This window comes from Tiliqua scincoides, chromosome 14, assembly GCF_035046505.1.
Source record: "Tiliqua scincoides isolate rTilSci1 chromosome 14, rTilSci1.hap2, whole genome shotgun sequence".
In the NCBI taxonomy this organism is placed as follows: domain Eukaryota; kingdom Metazoa; phylum Chordata; class Lepidosauria; order Squamata; family Scincidae; genus Tiliqua; species Tiliqua scincoides.
The window spans coordinates 6,368,542-6,392,281 of record NC_089834.1 but is presented as its reverse complement, the minus strand read 5'-3'; the positions used below and the strand labels follow the sequence as shown (position 1 = coordinate 6,392,281).

The 23,740-nt window shown below is 42.1% G+C and overlaps 1 protein-coding gene across 1 annotated transcript; it reads left to right on the top strand.

The window, feature by feature from the left end:
- The first annotated feature begins 1,780 nt into the window (after positions 1-1,780).
- Positions 1,781-20,497, top strand: DGCR8 (DGCR8 microprocessor complex subunit). Its single transcript, XM_066609796.1, has 13 exons — positions 1,781-2,760; positions 4,019-4,178; positions 6,078-6,220; positions 8,542-8,824; positions 9,534-9,731; positions 10,352-10,453; positions 11,772-11,870; positions 13,112-13,194; positions 14,208-14,308; positions 16,132-16,238; positions 16,637-16,764; positions 17,930-18,043; positions 18,427-20,497. Exons 1-13 carry the CDS (start codon positions 2,041-2,043, stop codon positions 18,508-18,510), a joined length of 2,322 nt encoding a protein of 773 aa, XP_066465893.1. The 5' UTR covers positions 1,781-2,040; the 3' UTR covers positions 18,511-20,497.
- Positions 20,498-23,740: the final 3,243 nt, after the last annotated feature.

The window sequence follows — 23,740 nt, the reverse complement described above, 5'->3', positions numbered from 1 at the left end:
TTGTGTTTTGGAGGTGCCCAAACAGAAGTGGAGTTGTACATGTTACAGCAGAAATCGAGGCAGTCCTTTATCCCTAACTCTTCCCCTTCCTGTAAACTCATGCACATTTTATCCAGGCATTCCCCTTTCAAATGCAAGTAAAACTTTTGCATTTCCATCACCATCGATTCAAATACACTCATCCATAGAAGTCTGTATGTTTCCCCTCTCCCTTCTTAGAATTGCTGTATGTGGTAGCACTTGGGGAAGGTATTTCTTCTGTTTGGAAAAGGTTTGAATTGAGGAGGTTTATCCAGATGGGTTTTGTGGGGTGGATGAAGGGGGAGTAATCCATCCATAATGTATTCTCTGCTGGTGAGGAGGACCTTAGAAACCCTCAATTTGAGTTTACATTTTGGAACTTGGAGAAATAATTTAGCAGCAGGTAAGAAATTTCTCTCTCCACAGTCACTGCAGAGATAATTGAAGTATGTAGATCTTTAAATCTTTATGTACTTGAGCGGTGCAGTGTAGGGTTTGAAAACAAACAGTAAAATGTGTACCATATGAAGTAATTTGTAAAGGGTCCCCAGGCTTGTGGATGTAATTCACTGACCACACTGAGCAAAGGGTTGAACTATATTGTGTCCAAAGTCCCTTCCAACTCCAGCCATCTGTTAGATATGTACCAGATTTCATCCAGTGAGTAAAAATGATAGACTGAAGGACACCTAACTTAAGATTAATTTTATGCACAGGTTTTATTCCTTCTAACTGGGCAGATTGGCTTAGCTTGCAAATATGGTGTTGTGTGCAACACACGTAGTTCCGTGTATATAGTGTAGGAAGTTCAAACTGTCATTGGAAGTGTTAGGCTCCTTGATATGTATATGCAGCGGAATAATAGGATTTACTGAATATTGTCTTATTGGTCTTTTTAACTGGGTTTTAAGGCTGTTATAGTAGACAAATAAGCTATGGTGTGGATATTCCTGTAGCACCATATATGTTTTCAGTCTGTGAGGCAGACTGCTGTTGCTGAAGCCAGGTATATTACATATGGTGGACTGAGGCTTACTAAGGCCATTGTGTGAATGCATGCTGGTGCTCTTAACCACTTTCATTATCAGTTCTGCAGCAGATTTGGACATTAGTTGCAAGACATGCATGAGAGGTGATGTGCAATTTCCTGCAAAGAAGTAATGTCCATATATAAGCTCTGTTTTGTGTGAAGCGGCCATAAGATCCCATGACTGCTCATAGTGGTGTAACCTTGTCTGAGGCGCTAGGAATGCACAAATGTAAGGAGTCACTGGCTCCGTCTCTGTGGACTCTGGATATAAAAAAGGTTTATTTTTTTAAATAAATATTCTAGAAGCACTAATTATGCTTGTATGACTTTTTTTTCTGTATTCGATATATAAGTAGTCAAAGGTTCCTTTTGGGAGAAGAACATTTTCTACTTTATATTTTAAGGGAAATGAAAGTGCCTTTTGTAAAGCAGTGTTGTCCATATGATTAGCTTTCTGCAGCTTTGAGAGCCAATAATGGTGTTTTGAAGATTGTTTGTTGCTCAGATTTAAAGCAGAATAGGTATGTATGTTTAAAAAATGTTTTATGCATCACTTGTTTTGATTCCCTTAGTGAGCATAAATATAACTTCTTATAAACTACTGGTTGTAGTGCTGTTGAACAGCAGGTGCATAAACAGATGTCATTCTGAGCTTTACGTAATGGAATATAAAGCTTTTCTGTGACGTGACTTTTTTTTCTTTGTAGGTTGAAAGAAGAAAAAGACACCTGCGTACGACCAATGAAGACGCTCTCTCTTCGGCTTCATCTGTTTAAGCTGAATGCATTGTGATTTCCAGTAATTGAGACAGTGCTTCTGAAAGCTGTCTACATTAATGAAAAGAACAATGTAGTCAGCTTAATTGAATCATCAGTGTTGCATACTGAATAGAGCATGACAAAAGCTGTCTTGATGGACTTCTGCATGTTAGGAATATAGATTGTATACCTTTTTAAAAATTTAAAGCCTTGTTTTGTAAGTTTTTAATTATGGAGAGTTATAAAAACGCACCTCCCCTTCCAGAAGAACCAGCTGCAAAAGTGAATGCGGAGAACGATTCTTGTCCCCCACCTTTGCCGCCTAATGAACAGCCTCCACCACCTCCCCTGCAAACGTCCAGTGACGCAGAGGTAATGGACGTTGGCTCTGGTGGTGATGGACAGTCAGATACCCCTGCTGGGGACACGCACACTGTCAGCAGAACAGAACTTATCACAAAGGGATCTTCATGCTACAAAAGTCGTCTTATCGTAGATCCGAATAGCGACCAAAGCCCAAGAACCGCTCGTCACGCACCTTCAGTTAGGAAGTTCACCCCTGATCTTAAGTTGCTTAAAGATGTAAAGATTAGTGTTAGCTTTACGGAAAGCTGCAAAAGTAAAGACAGGAAAGTTCTGTACACTGGAGCTGAGCAAGGTTGTGAGACAAATTCGGATGTAGCTGTTAATAATGTCAATGGGGATATGCATGTTTGTCCTTTTGGTGGGGATAGTAATGGTCAAGCTGCAGGAGTGACCGGTGAAAATGATGACAAAAAGGATGATGAAAATGAGGTAGACCAGGAAAAGCGTGTGGAGTATGCCGTTCTGGATGACCTGGAAGATTTTACTGACAATTTGATGGAAATAGATGAAGAAGGAGGGTTTACCTCTAAAGCAATTGTTCAGAGTGATAAAGTGGATGAAGAAGCCTTGAGCTATTCTTATGAGGTAAGGAAGTTCTGCTTCTGGTTTCTAGAAAAAGATAACTCTGTACTAGCGCTTTATCCAGTGCAGACAATTCTCCAGCATTCATCTGTTAATTAAAATACCTGTAAAGGAAGAAACATGGGGACTATAATTCTGTAATTCATAGTGTAATCCTGTTGAAGTCTTCCGCTGACACAGTGGCTACTGCGCTGACCTAGAGTGTCATAAACGTGCCATAAAGCATGCTTGTGACTATTGTACAGGCAGAAAGGGCTGTGCCAGTTTGCCAGCGCTGTGTCCGGAGGAGAGGCCACCGGCAGATGTGAGAAGAGTGGCGCAGGGGCTTGAGGAGGGTGGAACAGAGGCGGGTGGGGGGATCTTGGGCAAGGGAGAGCCGAATGGGGGGGGTGCATTCAGCTTAGGTGGGGTCAGCAAAGGAGACCTTCATCATATCCTGTCCTCTCTCCTGGTCCTGAATGCCCTTCATGGGGTTGCTCAGATCAGCAACAGTGATTTAGCTGCAGCAGATCCGAGCAACCCGATTGGGCAGGCTGGAGCATTACTCGGTGTAATAAGAAAAATATCCCCTTATCTTGAGGAGATCTCCAGTCTGTTCCTTACTAGTGCTGGATAAGGCATGAGCCTCTTGGTTCAGCTGCCCCAGCACAGGTTAGAATTGGGCTGCCCTTCTTGGAACAAACATTGGGGATTAAGAACTCCTTGACTACCCAGAATATACACCTAAGCAGTGCTGAGAGTGGCAACATGGTGTCTTGGAATGTAGGTTTTAGGGAAGGGGTTGGTAACCTTTTTGGGCAAAGGGGCATGATGTTTGGCAATAATGTCATCACATTATTGCCAGATTCCCAAATTGCTGAGCTCCTGGAAGCAACTGTGCAGATCTTGGCTTAGGATGTAAAGCCTCCCAATTTGCTGCTCACCCATAGGGAATAGCAGGGGATTCCAAAAGCTTGGGCAGGCAGGTCTGCTGCTCTGTTTAGTGTGTGGCAAATAGGGTGAGAGGTTTCTCCTCCCAGGCCAAGCTTCACATGGGTTTTGGGCGGCGGGCTGATCCATGCTTTAGAGCATGTAATCTCTTAAGTATCAAGAAAAAGCTACACTAGTAATCATTGACTGAAAATGTGACATCCTTGCTTTTTAATTACCTTGTGATGCTGCTAGGAATTTGTATTTATACAAATTTTTACCTGGGTTTGTCATTGTCTTCTGAGGAGAAGAATGGCTACAGGGGCACAGTATCTAACGATGTGTTTTTCAGGATGAATTTGATAATGATGTGGATGCTCTGCTGGAAGAGGGTCTTTGTGTCCCCAAGAAAAGGAGAATTGAGGAGAAATATGGAGGGGAGAGCGACCATCAGTCTGATGGAGAGACCAGTGTACAGCCAATGATGACCAAAATAAAAACTGTTCTTAAAAGTAAGTTCACTTTGTACCAAGAGCTGGGTGTATATAGACATGTTATGGATAAGTAGCCTTGGCACACAAGGACTAATTCTTTAAGTGACTGGTTTCCTTCTTGGGCATCTCTTGCATCAGGAAGCTTATGAAGTTCCTGCCTTATGTGGCTGATGGGTATTCTGTTTTGGAAGGCCACAGATTGTGATGTTCTTTCTTGCATAGTTGTATTTTTAAAATCGTAGAGGAGAATATCTTAAATGGACATGCCAGAGGCCTCAGAATACCACTTCTGGTTTGCTTGTCCAACTTGAAGTGAATTTCCCCCTGTATGCATGGCATACTGGGTGTACGCTATAGGTAGGATTCTGAGTGTACACTTTATGTAGTCACGATTTTTTCCCTCCCAGTAAAAGACCTCATAGGAGTGGTTCCCAAACTTTGACTGGCAACTCCCTTGACCTACTGGGCCATTCAGTACGGCTCCTCATTAGGGTTACAGTCCTATACATTGTATAAGGAGGTGCTAGGTTTTTTGCGCAGATTCTGCGACGACTCTGGCTGGTTTCCGTGGCAACCTGGGGAGCTGTGACTCATGTTTTGAGAACCACTGCCTTATAGTGTCTTCTAAAGCAGATTTTTTTTGTAACTAGCCCAATCCCATGCATGTTTACACACAGGTATATTCTGCCCCGTCTACATATATTCTGTACTTTTTCAAGCAAAAATTACTGCTGTAGTGTATTTGAGGCCCTCTGGGTTGCTTTCTTCATATCATTTGATGTGAATGTGGAATGCTGCTGGCCAAATATACAGTGTGATAACATTAAGAAAGGGAGGGCATAGTTCTAAGAGTAAGTTAAAGTTATATTGTTATGCTGTAATTTACTCAATCATTGTTGGAACAAAAGGCGATTAATTGTTGTTCAAATTGGAATACTCATTTCGTTAACACACCTGAGTCAACAGCTTTGAAAAGTATATTGAATTCCCACCAGTATTGTAAAAGAAGAAAATTTTAAAGCTATGCAAATGTGTTGTTTTTAGCCAAGTACTATCCATTTTGCGATGCTTGGTGTAATAAAGATGGTAAATAGTGGTTTCATCTTGGTAAAGAAAATTGTGTGCTGACTTTGAACACAGATTGGAAGTAGATGCCAACTGAGCTGTCTTTCATGAAATATGGCATGGGGCATTGGCACATTTGCATGCCAATTCAGGCTTTGCAAAACTTCTCTGAGTTGTAGAGCCTGGACTGATGTCAGCCTTGCCTTTTAACAGGCGGCAACCAAGGTGTAATTTTAATCTCCAGTTAAAGCTCCGTTCAGTCAGTTACACCAATCCACATCTCAGTCCTATTGTATCTGCTGATGCCGCACTGTACCCGCAACTGGGTTAAGAAACCAGTTGGCGGTCTCCTCAGGATAAGGGAACATTGGTTCCCTTACCCATGTTGGGACCAGGCAGCCCCTATGGGGTTGCTAAGATATGCACCATCTCGATCACTGGTGCAGATTCATGTAGTTCATGTAGGACTTTCAGATGCAGGAGGGGGGATAAGATTTAGTGGCAGTCTCTGCTGTGGGGCCAGAACCTCCCCCCACCCAGCTTTGCCCCTCTCCACCTTACCCCATAATGGCTCGCCGCAGTGGGCTCCTACCTTCCATCTGAGCGGCGCAGTGGTTCATTGGTGTTGGCCTCTCTGCCGGCACTTCTCCCTCCCCAGCTGCCTAAAATGCCTTACAGCAAATTTGCCATGGCCCTTGCCAGGATGGCACACCCAGCACCAGCGCTGCCTTGGCATAGGATTGGGTGCTAAATTGGTTTGAAGATATTGAACTTATTAATAATCCATTCTTTTAATGGGGGTGGAAGACCTATGTCTGTCTGAGAGATGGGTATCTAATTTTTTTTTTTAAGGTCGTGGCCGCCCTCCTACTGAGCCCTTGCCTGATGGATGGATCATGACATTCCATAACTCGGGCATTCCTGTATATCTGCACAGAGAATCTAGAGTTGTTACCTGGTCAAGGCCTTACTTCTTGGGAACAGGAAGCATCAGGGTATGAATCAGATTTCAGTTCTCTTTCTTTCTGTGTGCATGGGTCGGTCAGTGTTGGTAAAAGTACTTGGTAGAAAATGCCCTGAATACAGTGGTCCCTCGCCATCCGGGGATGGGAGGACAGTCTCTGCAACTGCCAGAAGTCACTTTCAGGTTGCACCAGACACTTTAAAAAAGTATTCCTTTGAAAAATGTGTTTAAAAGTAAAAAGAAATGTTCCTAATCTTACCTCAGCAAACTGCACTGGCTGCAGGGCAGTCTCTGACGTTTCCGGAAAGCCATTTCTTGGTTCCGCAGCCCCCTCAGTTGGTGTGCCCAGAATGCATTGTGGAAGTGTCTGGGAAACACTTTGACAATTCATCATGAGGCCATCAGGGTCAAGAGAGGGGGTTGTGGGTCTCGGCAGAACCCAGAATTGACTCCAGGAAGTTCCAGAGACTGTTCTGCAGTTGGCGCAGTTTGCAGCGCAGGGAATGTTTTTAAAAAAATAATTTTAACGTGGTCCCCAGTATCCGTGGATATTGGTTTCCACAGGGGTCTGGGAATGGATCCCCATACATACTGAGGGACTACTGTATATAAAGATCTAATTTCATTTTATTTAGTTGTCAATTTCAGATCAATAGCCTTGGCTCAGTGAAATAAGTTTCACAGCAGCTTGATATACTACTATATCAAGTATATTGATATACTTAGTATGAAGATATTAATGTTTGCTGCTCAAAATAGTATTGTACAGATTGACTGGTACTGTTATCTCCTAGACCAGGGGTCTCCAAACTCCGGCCCGGTGGCCATATGCGGCCCGCAGCAAGCCTTTATCTGGCCTGTGGCCAACCTCTTGACCCCTGAAAGCCTCTGGCCCACTAGACTGAACATCAGAGCTGTGCTCTGATTGCACCTGGAGGGTGTTCTGAGGGTTGGAGAGGCTCAGTGAATGAGCCTATTCGTTCATCTAAGTTCCATCTCTAATTTATTTATTTAAATTTTATATTTAAAAATTTTTCTGGCCCTCAGCACTGCTCCAGATATTTCATGCAGCCCTCTGGACAAAAAGTTTGGAGACCCGTGTCCTAGACAGTGCAATCCTAAAAGCATGTTTACTCAAAAGTGAGTCCATGAGATCAGTGGTATTTACTGCTTAGTAAATGTGCATAGAATTGCAGCCTTATTCTTCTTTTGTAAATATTTATTAGAAACTCACCATATGCCATATTCTATGAAATGTCTTGTAATGCAGTCTTGTCCGTGTCTTCTCAGAAGAAAGTCCCATTGAGTTTAATAAGGCTTCCTCCCAGATAAGCATCTTTAGGATTTCAGCCTTTACTTCTACCATTGATATCTGACTTAACATTTTAATGTTTCCTTGTAAGAATACTCACTATAGTTTTTATTTAATCAATTTTTATTTTTTTAACCAGTAGCTCACTTCAGCAGTATAGGGCACAATCTACTAGGTGATCTTGTGTCACAGACTTGATTCATTAAAACAGGTTTTCTGTGAGAAGACCTGTGCCTGCTACCAGGTTTTGTTCAGAACTGCTCACAAAAGTAATAGCATATAAAAAACAGGTTGTTATCTGCCTCCACCTTTCTCCTAGCCATTGTTACTGCTGAGCTTTCTATTTACGTTCCAGCAGAAGTGAGGCCCAAGCAGTTGAAGGTGGAAACAGCTTGTGCTCTGTTCTCTGGTACAGGAACAGATTGCTTAATAAGTTTCAGAAGAGGAGTGAAGACAAACACAAGATCACTTTGGGTATCCCAGTATGCTCAAAGTGCTTTTCCTGTTTGTGTACACATCAAAATAAAATGCCTTCTCACCATGTGTTCTAGAAAAGGCATAGTCAACACATTGTGGAACCATGAAGACCCATTGTGGCTTAAAACAGTGAGTCCTCCTTATCTGCCTGTTCAGCCCCTGTGCATTTCTCTCAGCGTGGGTGCTGACCCCATGCCTGGAAGGCCTCAGGGACCTCGTGGGCACAATTGGAAGCGCCTTCTAGTCACACCCATGAGTCACACTCTGTTCTGAGGCACAGAGTCTCCTGCAGACATGACCAGAAGGCACTTCCAATTGCGTTCAGGAGGTCCTGTGAGGGCCGGATGCAGATTTGATTATCTGCGGAAATCAATATCCGTGGAGTGTCCTGGAACAGATCCCCCATGGATACCAAAGGTCCAGTATATTTCTTTTGACCCATTGCCCATCAGTATAGGGGCATGCATACAACAAGCTTTTAGCACCAGTGGGAGAGATTAGCCTTTCATCTTGTGATCTTCTAGTTTTTCAGATGTTTAACTTCTAACCTTTTATATCTGCAGAAACATGATCCTCCTTTGAGTAGCATTCCCTGTTTGCATTACAAGAAAATGAAGGAGAATGAGGAAAGGGAGCAAAACAATGACATCACCCCAAATGGTGAAGTCTCACCTATAAAACTCATGGATAAGTCTTCAGAATTGGAATGCCAAACGGAGGAGCCGGACTCCACCCTTGCCGATTCTGGGACTTTAGATGAGAGAGAGGCTTCCGGGGGAGATGCAGCACAAGGAGCCTTAGGCCAAGTGAAGGCCAAAGTTGAAGTGTGCAAAGATGAGTCGGTTGGTAAGTACAGAAAATGCTGTGTCTTGCATTCTCTTTGATTACAGGCAAAGCAGCCACCAGTTTCTTGGCTTCCCATGTGGTATCCTGGGAGTTGTAGACTTAGAGTGCTGATAGTTTGAGACTTCTTGTCCCCTCAAAGACCAGTTTCCAGGGTTCCTCGTAATGGAAGCCATGCTGCTTAGGTTTAGTTTGTACATGCAGTAGCTGTCAGACTTGTGGGTTGGCAGGTTCCGTTCCCAAACATGCAGCTGCATGGATGCTGAATCCACAACTTCTCATTGAACGCAGTAGCATGACACCAAATATTAGTCCTTCCTTGGTTTTGAAAAATGAGGTGTTTTTCTAGCTGGCTTTACATGGGACCTTATCATTCTTTCTCTCTGCAAGTTCTGTTTGTGGGTGCCAACAGACATCAGCTGTGTGCAGAAGTTGGTAGCTTGCCCCACAGTCGGGGCTCTGCATCCTCTGTCTCAAAACTTGCCTTATTTGGCAGCTTCACAGCCACATCTTGCCCACAGGTGCACTTCCACTCCAGCCATCTTCCCTTTCAGTGGAGTCAGGCCAGGCAGGACAGTACCGTGGCATTGAGAGGCATCCTCTGTGCCTCGCGCTTGTGCATCAAGCAGTTAGTCACTGCTGTAGCAATAAGAAAGGATGGGTAGCTTTTTATGGTGCAAGGTGGAATGACTGGGATTGCTTGTCTTCCTAGATATTGAAGATTTTAGGCACTACCTGGAGAAGCGTTTTGATTTTGAGCAAGTAACTGTAAAAAAATTCAGAACCTGGGCTGAGAGGCGGCAGTTCAACCGGGAGATGAAGCGAAAGCAGGCAGAGTCTGAACGGCCCATTCTTCCAGCTAATCAGAAGCTGATTACCTTGTCTGTACAAGATGCACCCACAAAGAAAGGTAGAGGCTTTTTTTTATGGTTTTTGTTAAAATATTTGAACTTGACCTAAAGAGCAATGTTTGGGGGTCAGCTTATGAGAATGGGATTATTTTCACCGCTATTGTGCCATTATTTCAGTTACTAGGCATTAGAATATGTACTTGTGAAGTGTTTTGTGTTGGAGAGTACTTACAGGAGTATTCAAGGAGTACCGTAAAATCAAGGGGCAGGTGCACGAACCCAGCCAGTGATCTCTGTGATGAAGGAATAGATGTAGTCACCTCTCCTTCACTTTGTATTGGGTAGTATCTGAGGTGGATGATTGTTCCTCAAAGAAACAAAACTCATTTTGAATTAGGTGTTGGAGAAGGAATGACACCCTCTTCTGTACAAATGAGTTGAATATGTGAACTAGTCTAAACAGTTTGCATTTGAATGAACTGTGGTATGCTTCATAATGGAACATGTTGCAGCGCTATCCTATACATGTCTAATCAGAAATCCATTGTGTTTAATGGGGCTCGCACCCAGGAAAGTATGGATAGAATTGCAGTGTTAGTCTTGGAAGATTTTGCTGTCCTTTTAGCGAATGCCTCAAAAAGACTCGGACAGCATACAAGAACTGTCTTTGTTTTTCCAGAGTTTGTTATAAATCCCAATGGGAAATCTGAAGTTTGCATTCTGCATGAATATATGCAACGAGTCCTAAAGGTTCGCCCTGTTTACAATTTCTTTGAATGTGGTAAGTCCTCAGCCCTGGTATCTTTTGTGGGTTAATTTTGGTGTTTAGATGACACCTTACTTTGGCAAATATCTTAAGTTTTTGAACCAACTTAGGCCACAAGGCTTATTTTGCCTTCGAGAATGTTTACAGATAATATAAATGTTTTTAAAATGCTTCTACTTGGAAGGAATGTGTAATTCATTGTAATGTGGTTACTCCTAGTTTTACTTATTTAATTGCAAGCAGGTGTATTGAAAGTTATTAAAAAGAGGGCAGTGACCTTTATAACACTTCAGATTTTGTGTTAGGAGTTCAGTGTTGTGCCTGAGGATTGTGGTTTTGCAGTAAGAGGAAAACCAGTAGTTTTAACATAAGAACAGCCCCACTGGATCAGGTCATAGGCCCATCTAGTCCAGCTTCCTGTATCTCACAGCGGCCCACCAAATGCCCCAGGGAGCACACCAGATAACAAGAGACCTCATCCTGGTGCCCTCCCTTGCATCTGGCCTTCTGACATAGCCCATTTCTAAAATCAGGAGGTTGCACATACACATTATGGCTTGTAACCCGTAATGGATTTTTCCTCCAGAAACTTGTCCAATCCCCTTTTAAAGGCATCCAGGCCAGATGCCACCACCACATCCTGTGGCAAGGAGTTCCACAGACCAACCACACGCTGAGTAAAGAAATATTTTCTTTTGTCTGTCTTAACTCTCCCAACACTCAATTTGAGTGGATGTCCCCTGGTTCTGGTGTTATGTGAGAGTGTAAAGAGCATCTCTCTATCCACTTTATCCTTCCCATGCATAATATTGTGTCTCAATCATGTCCTCCCTCAGGCATCTCTTTTCTAGGCTGAAGAGGCCCAAACGCCATAGCCTTTCCTCATAAGGAAGGTGCCCCAGCCCAGTAATCATTTTAGTTGCTCTCTTTTGCACCTTTTCCATCTCTACTATGTCCTTTTTGAGATGTGGTGACCAGAACTGGACACAATACTCCAGGTGTGGCCTTACCATCGATTTGTACAACGGCATTATAGTATTAACTGTTTTGTTCTCAATACCTTTTCTAATGATCCCAATTTTAATATAGAATTTTATATTAATTTTGAATTTTTTAATTTAATAAAATTTAATATTTAATTTTATATTAAGAATTATAATATAATTAATACATTTAATATAATATAGAATTTGAATTCTATATTCCTGTGATGGAATCAAACTGTTTGGATTACTTATGGCTGAACATACTACGGAAGAGGCATCTTGATAATGTAAGACTAGGGTTTATAATATTTTGGCTTACAATGTTGTCTTCTCTTTCTTGTTTGAAGAAAACCCAAGTGAGCCTTTTGGAGCCTCAGTTATAATTGATGGAGTGACTTACGGGGCAGGAACTGCAAGCAGTAAAAAACTTGCCAAGAATAAAGCTGGTATTGTAAACCTATTTAAATAAGAGCTGTTGGATACCTGTACTCAATAGCTAGAGCTAAGAAGCTTGTAATCCAGCACAGTCATGTTTGTCAGTTCCCCTGGCAGAAATAGGAGACAACTTTCTAGCACAGTATTTTTCAGACAGTGGGTTGGGACCCACTTGGTGAGTCGTGACCTTATTTCTGTTGGATCCTGCAGAGCCTCTAAAGAAAACATGGGTAATTGAAAGATCAAATAACTAATTGCCTCAAGGCCTGAGTCTGTTCAAAAATCAGATGGCTGCTAACTGCCCTGCAAAGAGCTCAGCTCCTGCTGTTTGCAAGGAGCTGATCTGCAGTTTACAACCTTGTGTAAATATAGGGAGAAACATGTTTGAGCATGTTTTTTCTGGTGTTTTTTCAAAGTCTGTCAATGACAGGTAGTGGGGGCAGGGAAAGGCTGGGTCACATAACCAAGCCCCTTAAGCCTTGAGGCTATTCATTTGGGCTGTAAATAAAAAATATATACTTATAAATATTTTCATATCACTGGACTCATAAAGCTAAATATTTATTTTCATATCACTGGACTCATAAAGCTAGGTGGGTCCCAGATAGTGTGTCATTTTAAAGGTGGGTCCTGGTGCTAAAAGGTTTGGGCACCACTGCGCCAGTAAATGTGTGTAGGTTTAAAGTACAAGTTGAAAATTAATCTGTACCTTTCAGTGAGTAGATCTGAGTATAAGAATTGTTAGATAAAGAAACATTACATTAAGTGTGTGTGATGGAAATATAGTAATGCTTTTGAAAACACCAAAATGTAAATGGATCCTGAAGAACCCCTCAATTTCCAGGTGAAACAGCATGAGAAAAGGCTGCAAACCTGCAGATTGCTTGAAGTTGATAAACTACAAAATCCTCACTTTGTACAGTGAAGTGCACAGTCTCCTCAGGTCTGCTGGTGTGCAGCCCCTTTGTGTTAGTGGTGCCTGTGCAGAGCCTTACTGAAGATGTGGAGCTATTGCATGGCAACAGATTGAGTGGTTGCACCCATTGTATCTAATGTTGTTTCTAAAAGTCTGATTATGGTTTTGGAAAGCTAGCGTGGATTTTCTCACATTTCAGAATAGAGATCTCTTCCCTATTATGAAAACAGTTTGAAAATGTCCTTATGCATATATGGATTCTTAGGGGAAAATATAGGCCTGCTAAAGCCTTGATGACAGCCTGGTCCTAACAATTGCAACAACTTATTTCCTCAGCCCGAGCTACACTGGAAATCCTCATTCCTGACTTTGTTAAACAGACCTCCGAGGAAAAGCCCAAAGATAGTGAGGAACTAGAGGTATGGCTTAAGACACGACTTTGTACATGATTACTTGGGAGTAAGTCAGTATTTAATCTGAAATGGGTTGTCCCATTTTTAATTTCTACTGCAAATACAACTTTACATTTTCTTTCTGTCAATAACTTAGCAACACAAGTACATGAGGGCTCTTGTATCCATGATTTCAGTTAACCACGGATTGGATCTGTGGGGGCTGCATACAGCGGATACAGGGGTACACTGTATTTGTTTGAAGATACATTTTAAAATCTGTTAAATATTAAGAGTGACCAAGGAGAGGAAAGGGAATTTTGTTCTCGACCATGAAAAAAAAAACTCCCTACTTCTGTACACAGTTTTTGGGTTGTCGGTGTTTGCAGGCTTAATTCAAGTATTACCTTGAATTTAAAATTCAGTAATGCTTTTGACTTCCTGAATGCGTTTTCTTTTGTAGTTCTAACACACTTTTCTTCTTGTTACGTCTTTCAAACGTCCTCTAAAACTTCCTCTGCTTTGTATCCAGGATAGCAAACGATGAGTGTGAAACAAATATGGGGCTTGAACTGTTTGGCCACAATGTTGAAGATGTTTCCTAAAACTGTTTGCAATAAACTGCAATCTTGTCTCCTGTTTCTTCCCCCCCCCCTCCAATTTTACAGATATGGATTTTTCAGGCTTGATCATGGGGTTTCAGAAATGTAGTAGTCTGTTTCTGTTTTCTTAGAATGGCTTTTGTCTCTAAAATATATGGAGTTAGGTATTTTGATACTAACTGAAGTATAAGTAAAGGAAAATAAAGTAGAACTTCTTATTTTCTATGCCTTTCCTTCCCAATGTGTTCCATTAAGGCTGCCCAGAATGGTATTCTGTTGTGTGTTTTTGCATTGCCATCACCCTGCTGACTTCTTGCTACAATCCTTATGTTACTTCCCAGCTAAGGAGGGTGACCTCCATAGGGATAGAATAACATTCTTAAGGCTTTGGTGTTAAAGGGTGAAGAGTCTGACATTAATTCATTAATTTTGTTGTAGTATTTTAACCATATCAGTATTGAGGACTCACGGGTATATGAACTGACCAGTAAAGCTGGACTCTTGTCTCCATATCAAATCCTTCACGAGTGCCTTAAAAGGTAAGTTGTATGATGCCAAGATGGCTTGTGGGTCAGTGGGTATCCCAAAATTGAAGTACTTTAACAAGATCTGTGCTGATTGCTTCTCATAATGAATATCTTGTTCTCCCATCTGTTCCTGATGTGGCACAAGCAGCCCCCACATCACATCTGAGAGATGTTTTCAGACAACCCCTCTGTCTTGTTCACCAGCTGTAGTGGGACTATGCATTGGAGAAATGGGCCTAGGAGTCAGGCACAGTATCAAACACTGGTGCCAGCTGTCTCCTTGTATCTACTTCAAGAGCATGATTACTGAGCTGGACTACCTGGCTCTGTATCTGCTCATGCTCACAAGTTGTGCTGAGTAGTAGAAGTAGTCAGTGGTTGGGAGAATATTTTCCCTCAATAACTTTAAATTGTTATCAGTAATTTGTTCCCACAGTACTGTAACATGGGTGCATTATATAGCAGAGGTGGCCAAACTGCAGCTTGCAAGCCACATGTGGCTCTTTGACATATAATGTGCAGCTCTCAGAAATGTTGGCTGAGCTCCTTTGTATGTCACAATTAATATAAAATGTAAATAACAATTTTTCAAGCTTTATAGTTTAACAGGTATAAACTGAGGGTCCATTGGATTAAAACGTAAGTTTAATGTTGTAGTGAGCAAATATTTAAGAATTTAAAATCCTGCTTAAATATTGTGGCTCCCAAACATCTGAAGTTTTATCATATGTGACTCTTACATTAAGCAAGTTTGGCTATCCCTGCTACATAGCAAGGGTGAGCATTGCATAAAAACAAGGCTTCTGTCCTAGGCAGTTGACTTCTTAAGTAGTCAGACCCTTAGTCCATATACTGTAGGTCAGGAGTGTCTATACCACGGCTTCTCAAACGGCTTCTCCAACCTGTGGGCCTTGAATTCTTTCCCCTTAAGTGGTGGGGGCAGGGGGAAGGCAGCAACATGATCCCCAGGGTTGCATTGCTAAGGGGGTGTGCAGGGACTGGCTTGCACTTACCAGTCCCTGCTGCAGCCTCCCGGGGGTGTGGGGACCCCTGCACCACCCTCCGCAGGGCTCCCCAGCCTTCAGAAAGTGAAAGCAGAGCAATCGCGCTCCACTTCTAGTTTTGCAGAGGCGGGGTGCGATTGCTTCACTCTGTTTCTGAAGGTTAGGGAGCCTTGCGGAGGGTTGCACAGAGCTCCCCACACCCCCAGGAAACTGCAGCAGAGACTGCTGTACTCCCCTGTACAATCCTGGGGATTGTGTCGCTACCTTCTCCCCACTCTTGCTGCCTTCCCTGCTCCCCTGCAAGGACTTACTGTGGTCCTCAAACTCCCTGAGAGTTTGAGAACTGCAGGTCTGTACTGATTGGCAGTGGCTCTCCAGGGTTTTGCACAGGCGTCTCTCCTAGCCCTCCCTGGAGATGCCAGGTATTGAACCTGGGCCAAGCTGTGGGTCCTTCCTGGTCAGTTCTTCTCTTACAGTCCTGGATGTTCACCTTTTGATATTTGGGAGTGGTATTTCTCATATAAATCTTTAATGGGACTTAAAAGTCTTAAATTGATTATAAACCCTGGCTTCTAGGGTGTCTATGGTCTCCATCTCTCCCCACCATCTTAAAATAGTATTATGAAACGTAAAAGTTTGGGTCAGTCTGTGCAAGGGAGCAAGTTTTCAGCTGTGTACTTGAAGTATTGGGTTGAAGACAGGCTGAAATACAAAGACACTTTCATTAGGGAAAACCTGGACTTGGGATGTCTTTAGCCAGATGTAGTTCAATTAGATTTTTTTAAATTGACTATTGGCCAAGTTGCTCACCATATTCTGTTTCTCCTGAAGAAACCATGGGATGGGTGACACATCCATAAAGTTTGAAGTGATTCCTGGTAAAAATCAGAAGAGTGAATACGTCATGACTTGTGGCAAGCATACCGTGCGTGGCTGGTGTAAGTAAGACAGTTACTTACTGTAAGTAACACTTACACTTACTGACAGTACACTTGCTGTAAGTAAGTGGCTGGTGTAAGATGGACAGTTGGAATCCCTTGGGGAGTTCCCCTCTGAATCAGTGCTCCAATAGGTAGCATCCCATTTTACTAAGTTGTAGTTTGTGCTTATTCTGTCCTGTGTATAAACATCTCAAATCTGCAAGACCACCTTTATTTAAGGTATGATTTCACATTAAAATTATCAGAAAGTATTAACCACAACTGAGTCTTTCTGAACAAAATCTGGCAGATTATTTTTAGATGCCTTTAAAAATAAAGCCCTATAAACATTGACTGTCCCTTTAAAAGCTGAGTCTTCAGACCTGATTTTAAACTGTCTCATGGTTATGATGCAGGTAAAAATAAGAGAGTTGGAAAACAGTTGGCATCTCAGAAAATCCTTCAGCTGCTTCACCCACATGTGAAAAATTGGGGCTCTTTATTACGCATGTATGGTCGAGAGAGCAGTAAGATGGTGAAACAGGTATGAGGCTCTTTGAAGACACAGTTTCTCACTTATTTTATGTTTTGTTTATTTTGTAACTCCTCCTGTCAGTAAATGCTGCAGAAGTGAAGATGTTGCAAAGTCACAGAATTAGGTACTAAAAATGAGGTCTGCAGCAATCCATTGATTAACTGGTTAGGGTAATGGATGAAAAACATCTTGATCCAGGAAGAATGTCCCCTGATGAATTGGTCACTGGATCTTGGTACGGGTGGCTAGCTTAACTTCAAGAGGCTTTCCTTCCTGTGTGGAATGGTGGACTAAGTAGCTGTGCTTGAGGCTAAATCAAGTCCTTTTATGAATACAGCGTAGTACAGAAATCATACAGTATTGGAACACCATTTGAAAAAGCTGGTGTGCTTCTATTGAAGGAGACAGCATGGGAAATTTCTCAGTGGCACCGAAAGCTGGATAACTAGCCACAATTGTGCAGGTGCTCTTGCCGATTGTGAAAACTTTTGCTTAAGAATACAGTCTGAACAATGCTAGCACTCCTCAATTGAGTTAAGAGGCATCTTTTGAAATGGTTTTTTTCCTGTGCCTGGCAGTAGTACAGCAGCTGTCCCTCTCCACAAAATGCCTTTTCCTGTTTGCTGGTCTCTCCCTTGTCTTAGATTGCAAGCCCACTGAGCTAGGGAACTAGTTTTTACTGTTTCTTCTGCTATGTAAACCACACTGAACTTTTTTTGTTAAAAGCAGCATAGCAAAATTTTAATAATTGACTTTCAAATAAAATTTGGGAGATGAGAATTATGCAGATTAACAATACATTAGATAAGCAGTTTTCATTAAAGTTGCAGTGTTGTCTCCGATTCTGTTCTGATTCCACAAGTTCACTTGAGAGACAGTGTTTTCAGGACATAAGAACAGCCCCACTGGATCAGGCCATAGGCCCAACTAGTCCAGCTTCCTGTATCTCACAGCGGCCCAACAAATGCCCCAGGGAGCACACCAGATAACAAGAGACCTCATCCTGGTGCCCTCCCTTGCATCTGGCATTCTGATATAGCCCATTTCTAAAATCAGGAGGACCATATACAACTAAAGAAAAAACTTTTTCCTTTGTGATTTTTTCCTTTTTGAAAATGGAAATGCTCCAGGGCACACCTCTTTGTAATGTTTGTTGTGACGTTCTTTTGTGCAGGAGACTTCTGATAAAAGTGTGATAGAGCTTCAGCAGTATGCCAAAAAGAACAAGCCAAATCTACACATTCTTAACAAATTACAGGAAGAAATGAAGAAATTGGCACAAGAAAGGGTATGTTAATTTTTTATGCTTTTCAGTTCTCAGGTCATGCATGAAAGGCTTGCTTTATAGTTCTAGTAAATGACCTTCTTGACTCCAGCATGTTAAGTATTTTGCATCTTTTATGGGACTGGGTGTTTGAAGTAAGCCTTTGGTGATCCTTTGCAACCTCCAGAATCATGTTTGTTAAGAGAGATGAAAACGCAATCCACAGAATGACCTGTTCTCCTGGCCACGTTGCATTTCTGTAATGGTGCTGAATTTGAAGTTTCTCAGGGAAGCATCCTAAGTGATTGGCCTCTCGTGGTTTGGATGACCAGTTCAAATATAGGGGGAAAACCATGACAAATACGAGAATGCCAAAGAAAGTATGTTTGGTTTCTTTATATCTTTAGGAGGAAACACGGAAGAAGCCCAAGATGACCATTGTAGAATCTGCTCAGCCTGGCAGCGAGCCTCTGTGTACTGTTGATGTGTGACCAGCAAGCATAATAATGGGGAAGCAATAAAAACAGATGAAGAGAGCTGGTTTTGTTACAACATCCATTCAAGAATTGGTTTGCTTCAGAATGCAAAATAACATTAACAGTCTAAGCTGCTTCAAATATACATTGTTCTTTTGCACTGTCAGGGCAATAGTACTTAAAATGTTTTGAGTTGGTTACTTCCCAAGATACGCATGTGTATGAGGGGGCAAAAATCTACAGTTGTGCCAGTATGCAGAAGGGCAGGCAGGCAAGTTCATGCAGAATTAGCTGAAGCAAGCACTCCCCCTATATCCATGTGATCTTGAACGGGTGTATTTGTAGATCAAAGGCAGATATCATGTAAAAAATGGAGCATATAACACAGAAAACTTAATTGTACATGCTCTTGCATGAACATGACACCAACAATTTTCATGAAGAAAAGCTTTGTTGCATTTCAGCATGTACTATTGTGCACTGATGAGACACTTTGGCGAAAGCCACATTAGAGAGCAGGAAAGGGAAGCAATGTTCCTAATGCAATATTGATTAGGCCAGTGGTCTTGCATTGTGTGTGGTGTTCTGGAAGCCTTAGGATTTTTTCCCAGCCGTGGTAACACCAATCTTGACAAGAAGGCTCTCTGGCAGTATTGAGCACCAAGGTGTCCTCCTTTTTAGTTATGGGAGTTTTATTTTGACGCATATGAAGCTAAGGTTGTTTACATGGAAGGCAGATCTCATTAAGTCCCGACATCTTTTTTTGCTCACTTTAATGGACTTTGGGTGCAGTAGACCAAGCAGTGCTATCTTGCCACTTCCATCCATATTGGTGTGGCTTTGTGAGGTTATTTATATTGAACTTTGCATGTGTGTGGAATGGCAGTACTTGGTAACTTGCATCTTTTTATTTTGAGGACTGCCCCCCATTGGGAAACAGTCTGAGAATATACCGACAGATTCAACACTTTAACCTTTCTGTTTATCAATTATCCCTTATAGTTTTATTTAGTCCATCAGTTAAGATTAAGTTAAGAATTAGTAGCTCCTGTCACTTGAGGCTGAAAAGGTCACAAAACAGCACTGGAGTAACCTTTAGCATTCTTATTAAGATGTCACTCTTTTGTTTGACTAAATATTAGCATCTACAGAGTACTTTCTACTGTGGAAACTATTAGAATGTACATTTAGGGTATTCCAATAAGCCCTCCTGGATGTTTTAAGATAAAGGACATGAATATGCAAGTTTTTGTCTCTTTATATAGTTTCTTTAGCTGTTTCTGACACAATGTTTTGACCATTGAAGCACTATTCTGAAAACAGGCAATGCAGTCCAAAAATTACTTGGACAGCAGAGCACAGCTTTGATATGATTCCAATGCTGCTAATATCAGATTCGTTTTCTGAAGCATTTCCTGGTATAGTGTCTTGTTTGTCCCGTTTAGAATGTAAACAATGAGGTGCATTGTTTAAAGCATTTATTTTACGGTGGTGAGCTTTGAATGATTCAGTTTGATCTCTCCTTGGGTAAATATAAACTTCTTACCATGGTTACTTACATGGTTATTACTTACCATGATATGCATGGAACCATGTTGTAGGATAATTGGCTTATTAAGACCATAGTTCTACAGTAGATCTGTGAAAATGTGTGTAAATCACTTTGGCAAATGTCATCTCACCTCACTTGCTGTTTCTTGCTTGCCAGTACCAGGAGCTCAATCAGGCCTTGGTAGGTTGTGTGCTGTTCTGAAGCAGTAAAATTGAAAACCTTCTTTGTTTTATGAAGTGCAGTTGAAACACCTTTCCAAGCTGGAGAGGTGCTCTTTTCTGAACCACAAGAGGTAGATTACTTCAGCTCCCAGTTGGCTGCCTCTCTCTAATACAGTGGTTCTCAAACTGGTGGGTCGTGACCCACCAGTTCATGTAAAGGTTCCCCTGTCCCTTTAAGGGGCAGGGGAAGGGAAGAGGCAGGGAAGTGATCTCCGGAATTGCATCTATATGGGGGGGGTGAGGGGGGTGCTTGTGATGTGCTTGTTAAGGCAGGGCTGCAGGAGGTGTGGGGAGCCCTGCGCAGACCTCCGCAGCGCTTCCCGAGGCTTGGAACTTTCCCTGAAAGCAGGTGCAAAGCACTTCCGTTTTGCAGGAGGTGCTTTGCACCAGCTTTCAGGGAAAGTTCCAAGCCTCAGGGAACTCTGCAGAGGGCTGTGCAGGGCTCCCCACACCTGCTGCAGCCCTGCCTGCACAAGCAAGTCAGAAGTGCCCCCACTTAGTGAAGCGATCCTGGAGATCGTGTTGCTGCCCTAGCCCCTCCCCCACAAAAAATTACTGAGGGAGTAAAGCTCCCTCAAAGTTTGAGAACCACTGCTCTAGTACATCATGTTACCCATGATAATGTTGGGTAGTAGTAGTGACTAACACTGTGACTTGTAGCTCCTACTTTTTTTCCACACTGCCTGCATTGCCCTGCAAATGAGTTTGCTCTTTTATAACAACTTATTCACACAAACTAAATAGAACATGGTCATTCTGTTAAATGCACTATTCTATACTTAGCCTGGCTTTATCCACCCATCTGCTAGATGAACTGTTTACTGAAGTCATAGGGCTTTCTTCTTTGCCTCTTAAGTAGGTTTTACACACATCTCTTCTTGCCTGGAGTATAACTCTTTAGACAGCAAATCATCCCTCTGACCATTATTTTCCAAAATCAATGTTTTTGCAGGCTGCCCACAAGTTGCCTCACTCTAGAAATACTTTATTGCTAAGAACGCTTATTACACTGCCCATTTCACTTTAATCTTACCTCAGTTGGCCAAGATCTGAATCCTCCAAAGGGGATTGCTGCCCATGAGGCTACCCAGATACATCATTGTGAACCAAAAGCTAGTACAAAAATTATGCATTGTTAAGAAAACACACAAAATGGTATTTTTTCTGTGCTGCAGCCTCTCTGGCAAGGTGTTCAGACAAAGCGCAATAACTGCTGGAACAAACAATGTAACTGCTGTTTGTTGTCACTGTGAAGTATCTTGTACTCTGATGTTTACTATTGTTTAAAGTGTACGTCTTGCATTTGCACATAAGCACAAGCTGCTGCTACTAGAGGGTAGATCGTTGCATCAACGTCAGCTTTCTGCATGAATGCTTATGCAGCGTGATCCAAGACATATCTGGAAACTGTTGCGTAACTCTTGTAAGTTGTGTGGTTTTTTCCTAGTTAATCAGCTGTGATGGTTTCAACTGTAACAAAATGCCTCTAAAGCAAAACTGCGTCTGCCCCTTTGTTCTCCCCACTCATTAGTTCAATACATAAATGCGGATGGACATGACTAATAAGTAACTGTTCCATCCTTTTGCTTTGCATATATTATGTGCTGCTTGACAGCTGCAAGATGTTGACCTGAAGGATGACATTAGTAGTACTCTGAATGTTTAATGGAGGGAGAGTTCCTAACTTTAGTGGAAAAATAAAATACTGACCATTCAAATAAAGCAGTAGCTCAGCTAAAACTTTATTCAGTTTTAGCAGTGAGCTTCTTGCTGGAGAATGTCTCAAAATATGCTGTTCCAATAGCGTAGTGGGAACATTTTTTCCCCCAGCCCCATTTACATATTAATCTGCAATGGTGCTGGTGAGAATTCAGAAGTTAATAGATGCAGGAGCAGTTCCAAATTAAACTGGTGCCACTTGAAACTTAGAGTGATCAATTAGAGCAGTGGTCTTCAACCTTTTTCATGCCATGCTCCTCAAAATAAAGTATGAAGCTGGGGAACCATTTTGAGTCTACCCCTGCTTTCAGGACCCAGTCTGTCCACTCTCCACCCTCCTGGCACACTGTACACTGACAGCCCATCCTATCCAATTTTCCAGCACTGGTGCAATCGCAATGCAGCCCTGGGGTAAAGGGAACAAATGTTCCCATACCTTAAGGAGGCCTCTGTAACTGCATCCCCAACACAGGAAGCAGTGCATACGCCATAGGCACAGTGGCACTGGAAAACTGGATAGGATTAGGGCCCTTACTTCAGCCAATGTACAGGGTCGGGAAGCTGATTTGGTTCAGCTTATAATCTGCACCTCCCTGGCTTTTCCAAAAATTCAGGGCAGGGTAATTGCAACCAAAATGAACAGAGCAAGCAGTGTAGAGCTTTCAGAAATGCATGAGGCCCTCCAGCAGTGGGTATGAGGATAGGTTCCCCTGAGCTGCTGCAACCCCACAAATGAGGCTTTGTGACCCCTTTAGGATCATGAGCCCAAGGTTGAAGAACACTGAATTACAGTATTGTATTTTGAAAAGGAATGTGACCAACTAGATGTTACTGGTGGCTGTATGAATTGTGTGTTGAATGCAGTTGCTTGATGCCAGTGCTCAGTTGGTAAACTAAAGCCTCTGGTTCTATGTATTTGAGTACTTGTGTTTTCTTTCCCCAATCATTAGTTTTGAGCAATAAAGTTTGATATTACATAAGCATATGACTGGTGCTATAGATTTTGTTCCTTTTTACTGGGTTAAATTAACATGTTAAAGGTATGTAGAATGTAGGTCTACACCCATCTTGGTGACTTTGAAATTTGATTTATTCTTCAGTATATTTGGGGTGCTGAATAAAAAATGGCATTGGTTTTGTCCCATCAGCTCCAACTGTGGGGGTATGGCAAAACCAATGCCATTTTTTGATTCAGCACACCCAAAAACATCTTAAAATTCATGTCAAAGATTCAAAAAACTAGGTTTTTTGGCAGGCCTGTGTTAGCAAGTAAGGCTGCAATCCTAACCACACTTTCCTGAGAGTAAGCCCCATAACAAAATAGGACTGACTTCTGAGTAGACCTGGTTACAATTATGCCCTAATTCTTTAACTTTTATACATGACTAAACAGTTGTAAGTAAGAGATCCTTCTAGATTGTATGGTATAGTGGACATGGTCTGATTCAGCCCATAAGAACCTTCATTCTGTTACTAAAAAAGAGTGAACAAAAAATGGGAACTGGCCCATTTTCTTGCACAGTTTGAACCATTCCAAGACATGCTGAGAATGTTCAGAAAATGGAATGTAGGCACCCTTTCCTCTGTAGAGCTGCATTACAGCATATTCCACTGTGGCCCTTGGCCAAGAGTTTGCTTTTTTCCTGCTGTAAGAGGTGTTCCTCTTACAGACCTCCTCTATGAAGGTGTTGCCATGTAACACCAGGGGACATCCACTAAAATTGAGTGTTGGGAGAGTTAGGACAGACAAAAG

Bases quoted from the DNA above. Each gene is read 5' to 3' on its own strand.
- DGCR8 (XM_066609796.1), top strand. From the start codon at position 2,041: ATGGAGAGTTATAAAAACGCACCTCCCCTTCCAGAAGAACCAGCTGCA. The intron at 2,761-4,018 runs GTAAGGAAGTTC...TGTGTTTTTCAG, and splicing joins CCTTGAGCTATTCTTATGAG to GATGAATTTGATAATGATGT. The intron at 18,044-18,426 runs GTATGTTAATTT...TTATATCTTTAG, and splicing joins AGAAATTGGCACAAGAAAGG to GAGGAAACACGGAAGAAGCC.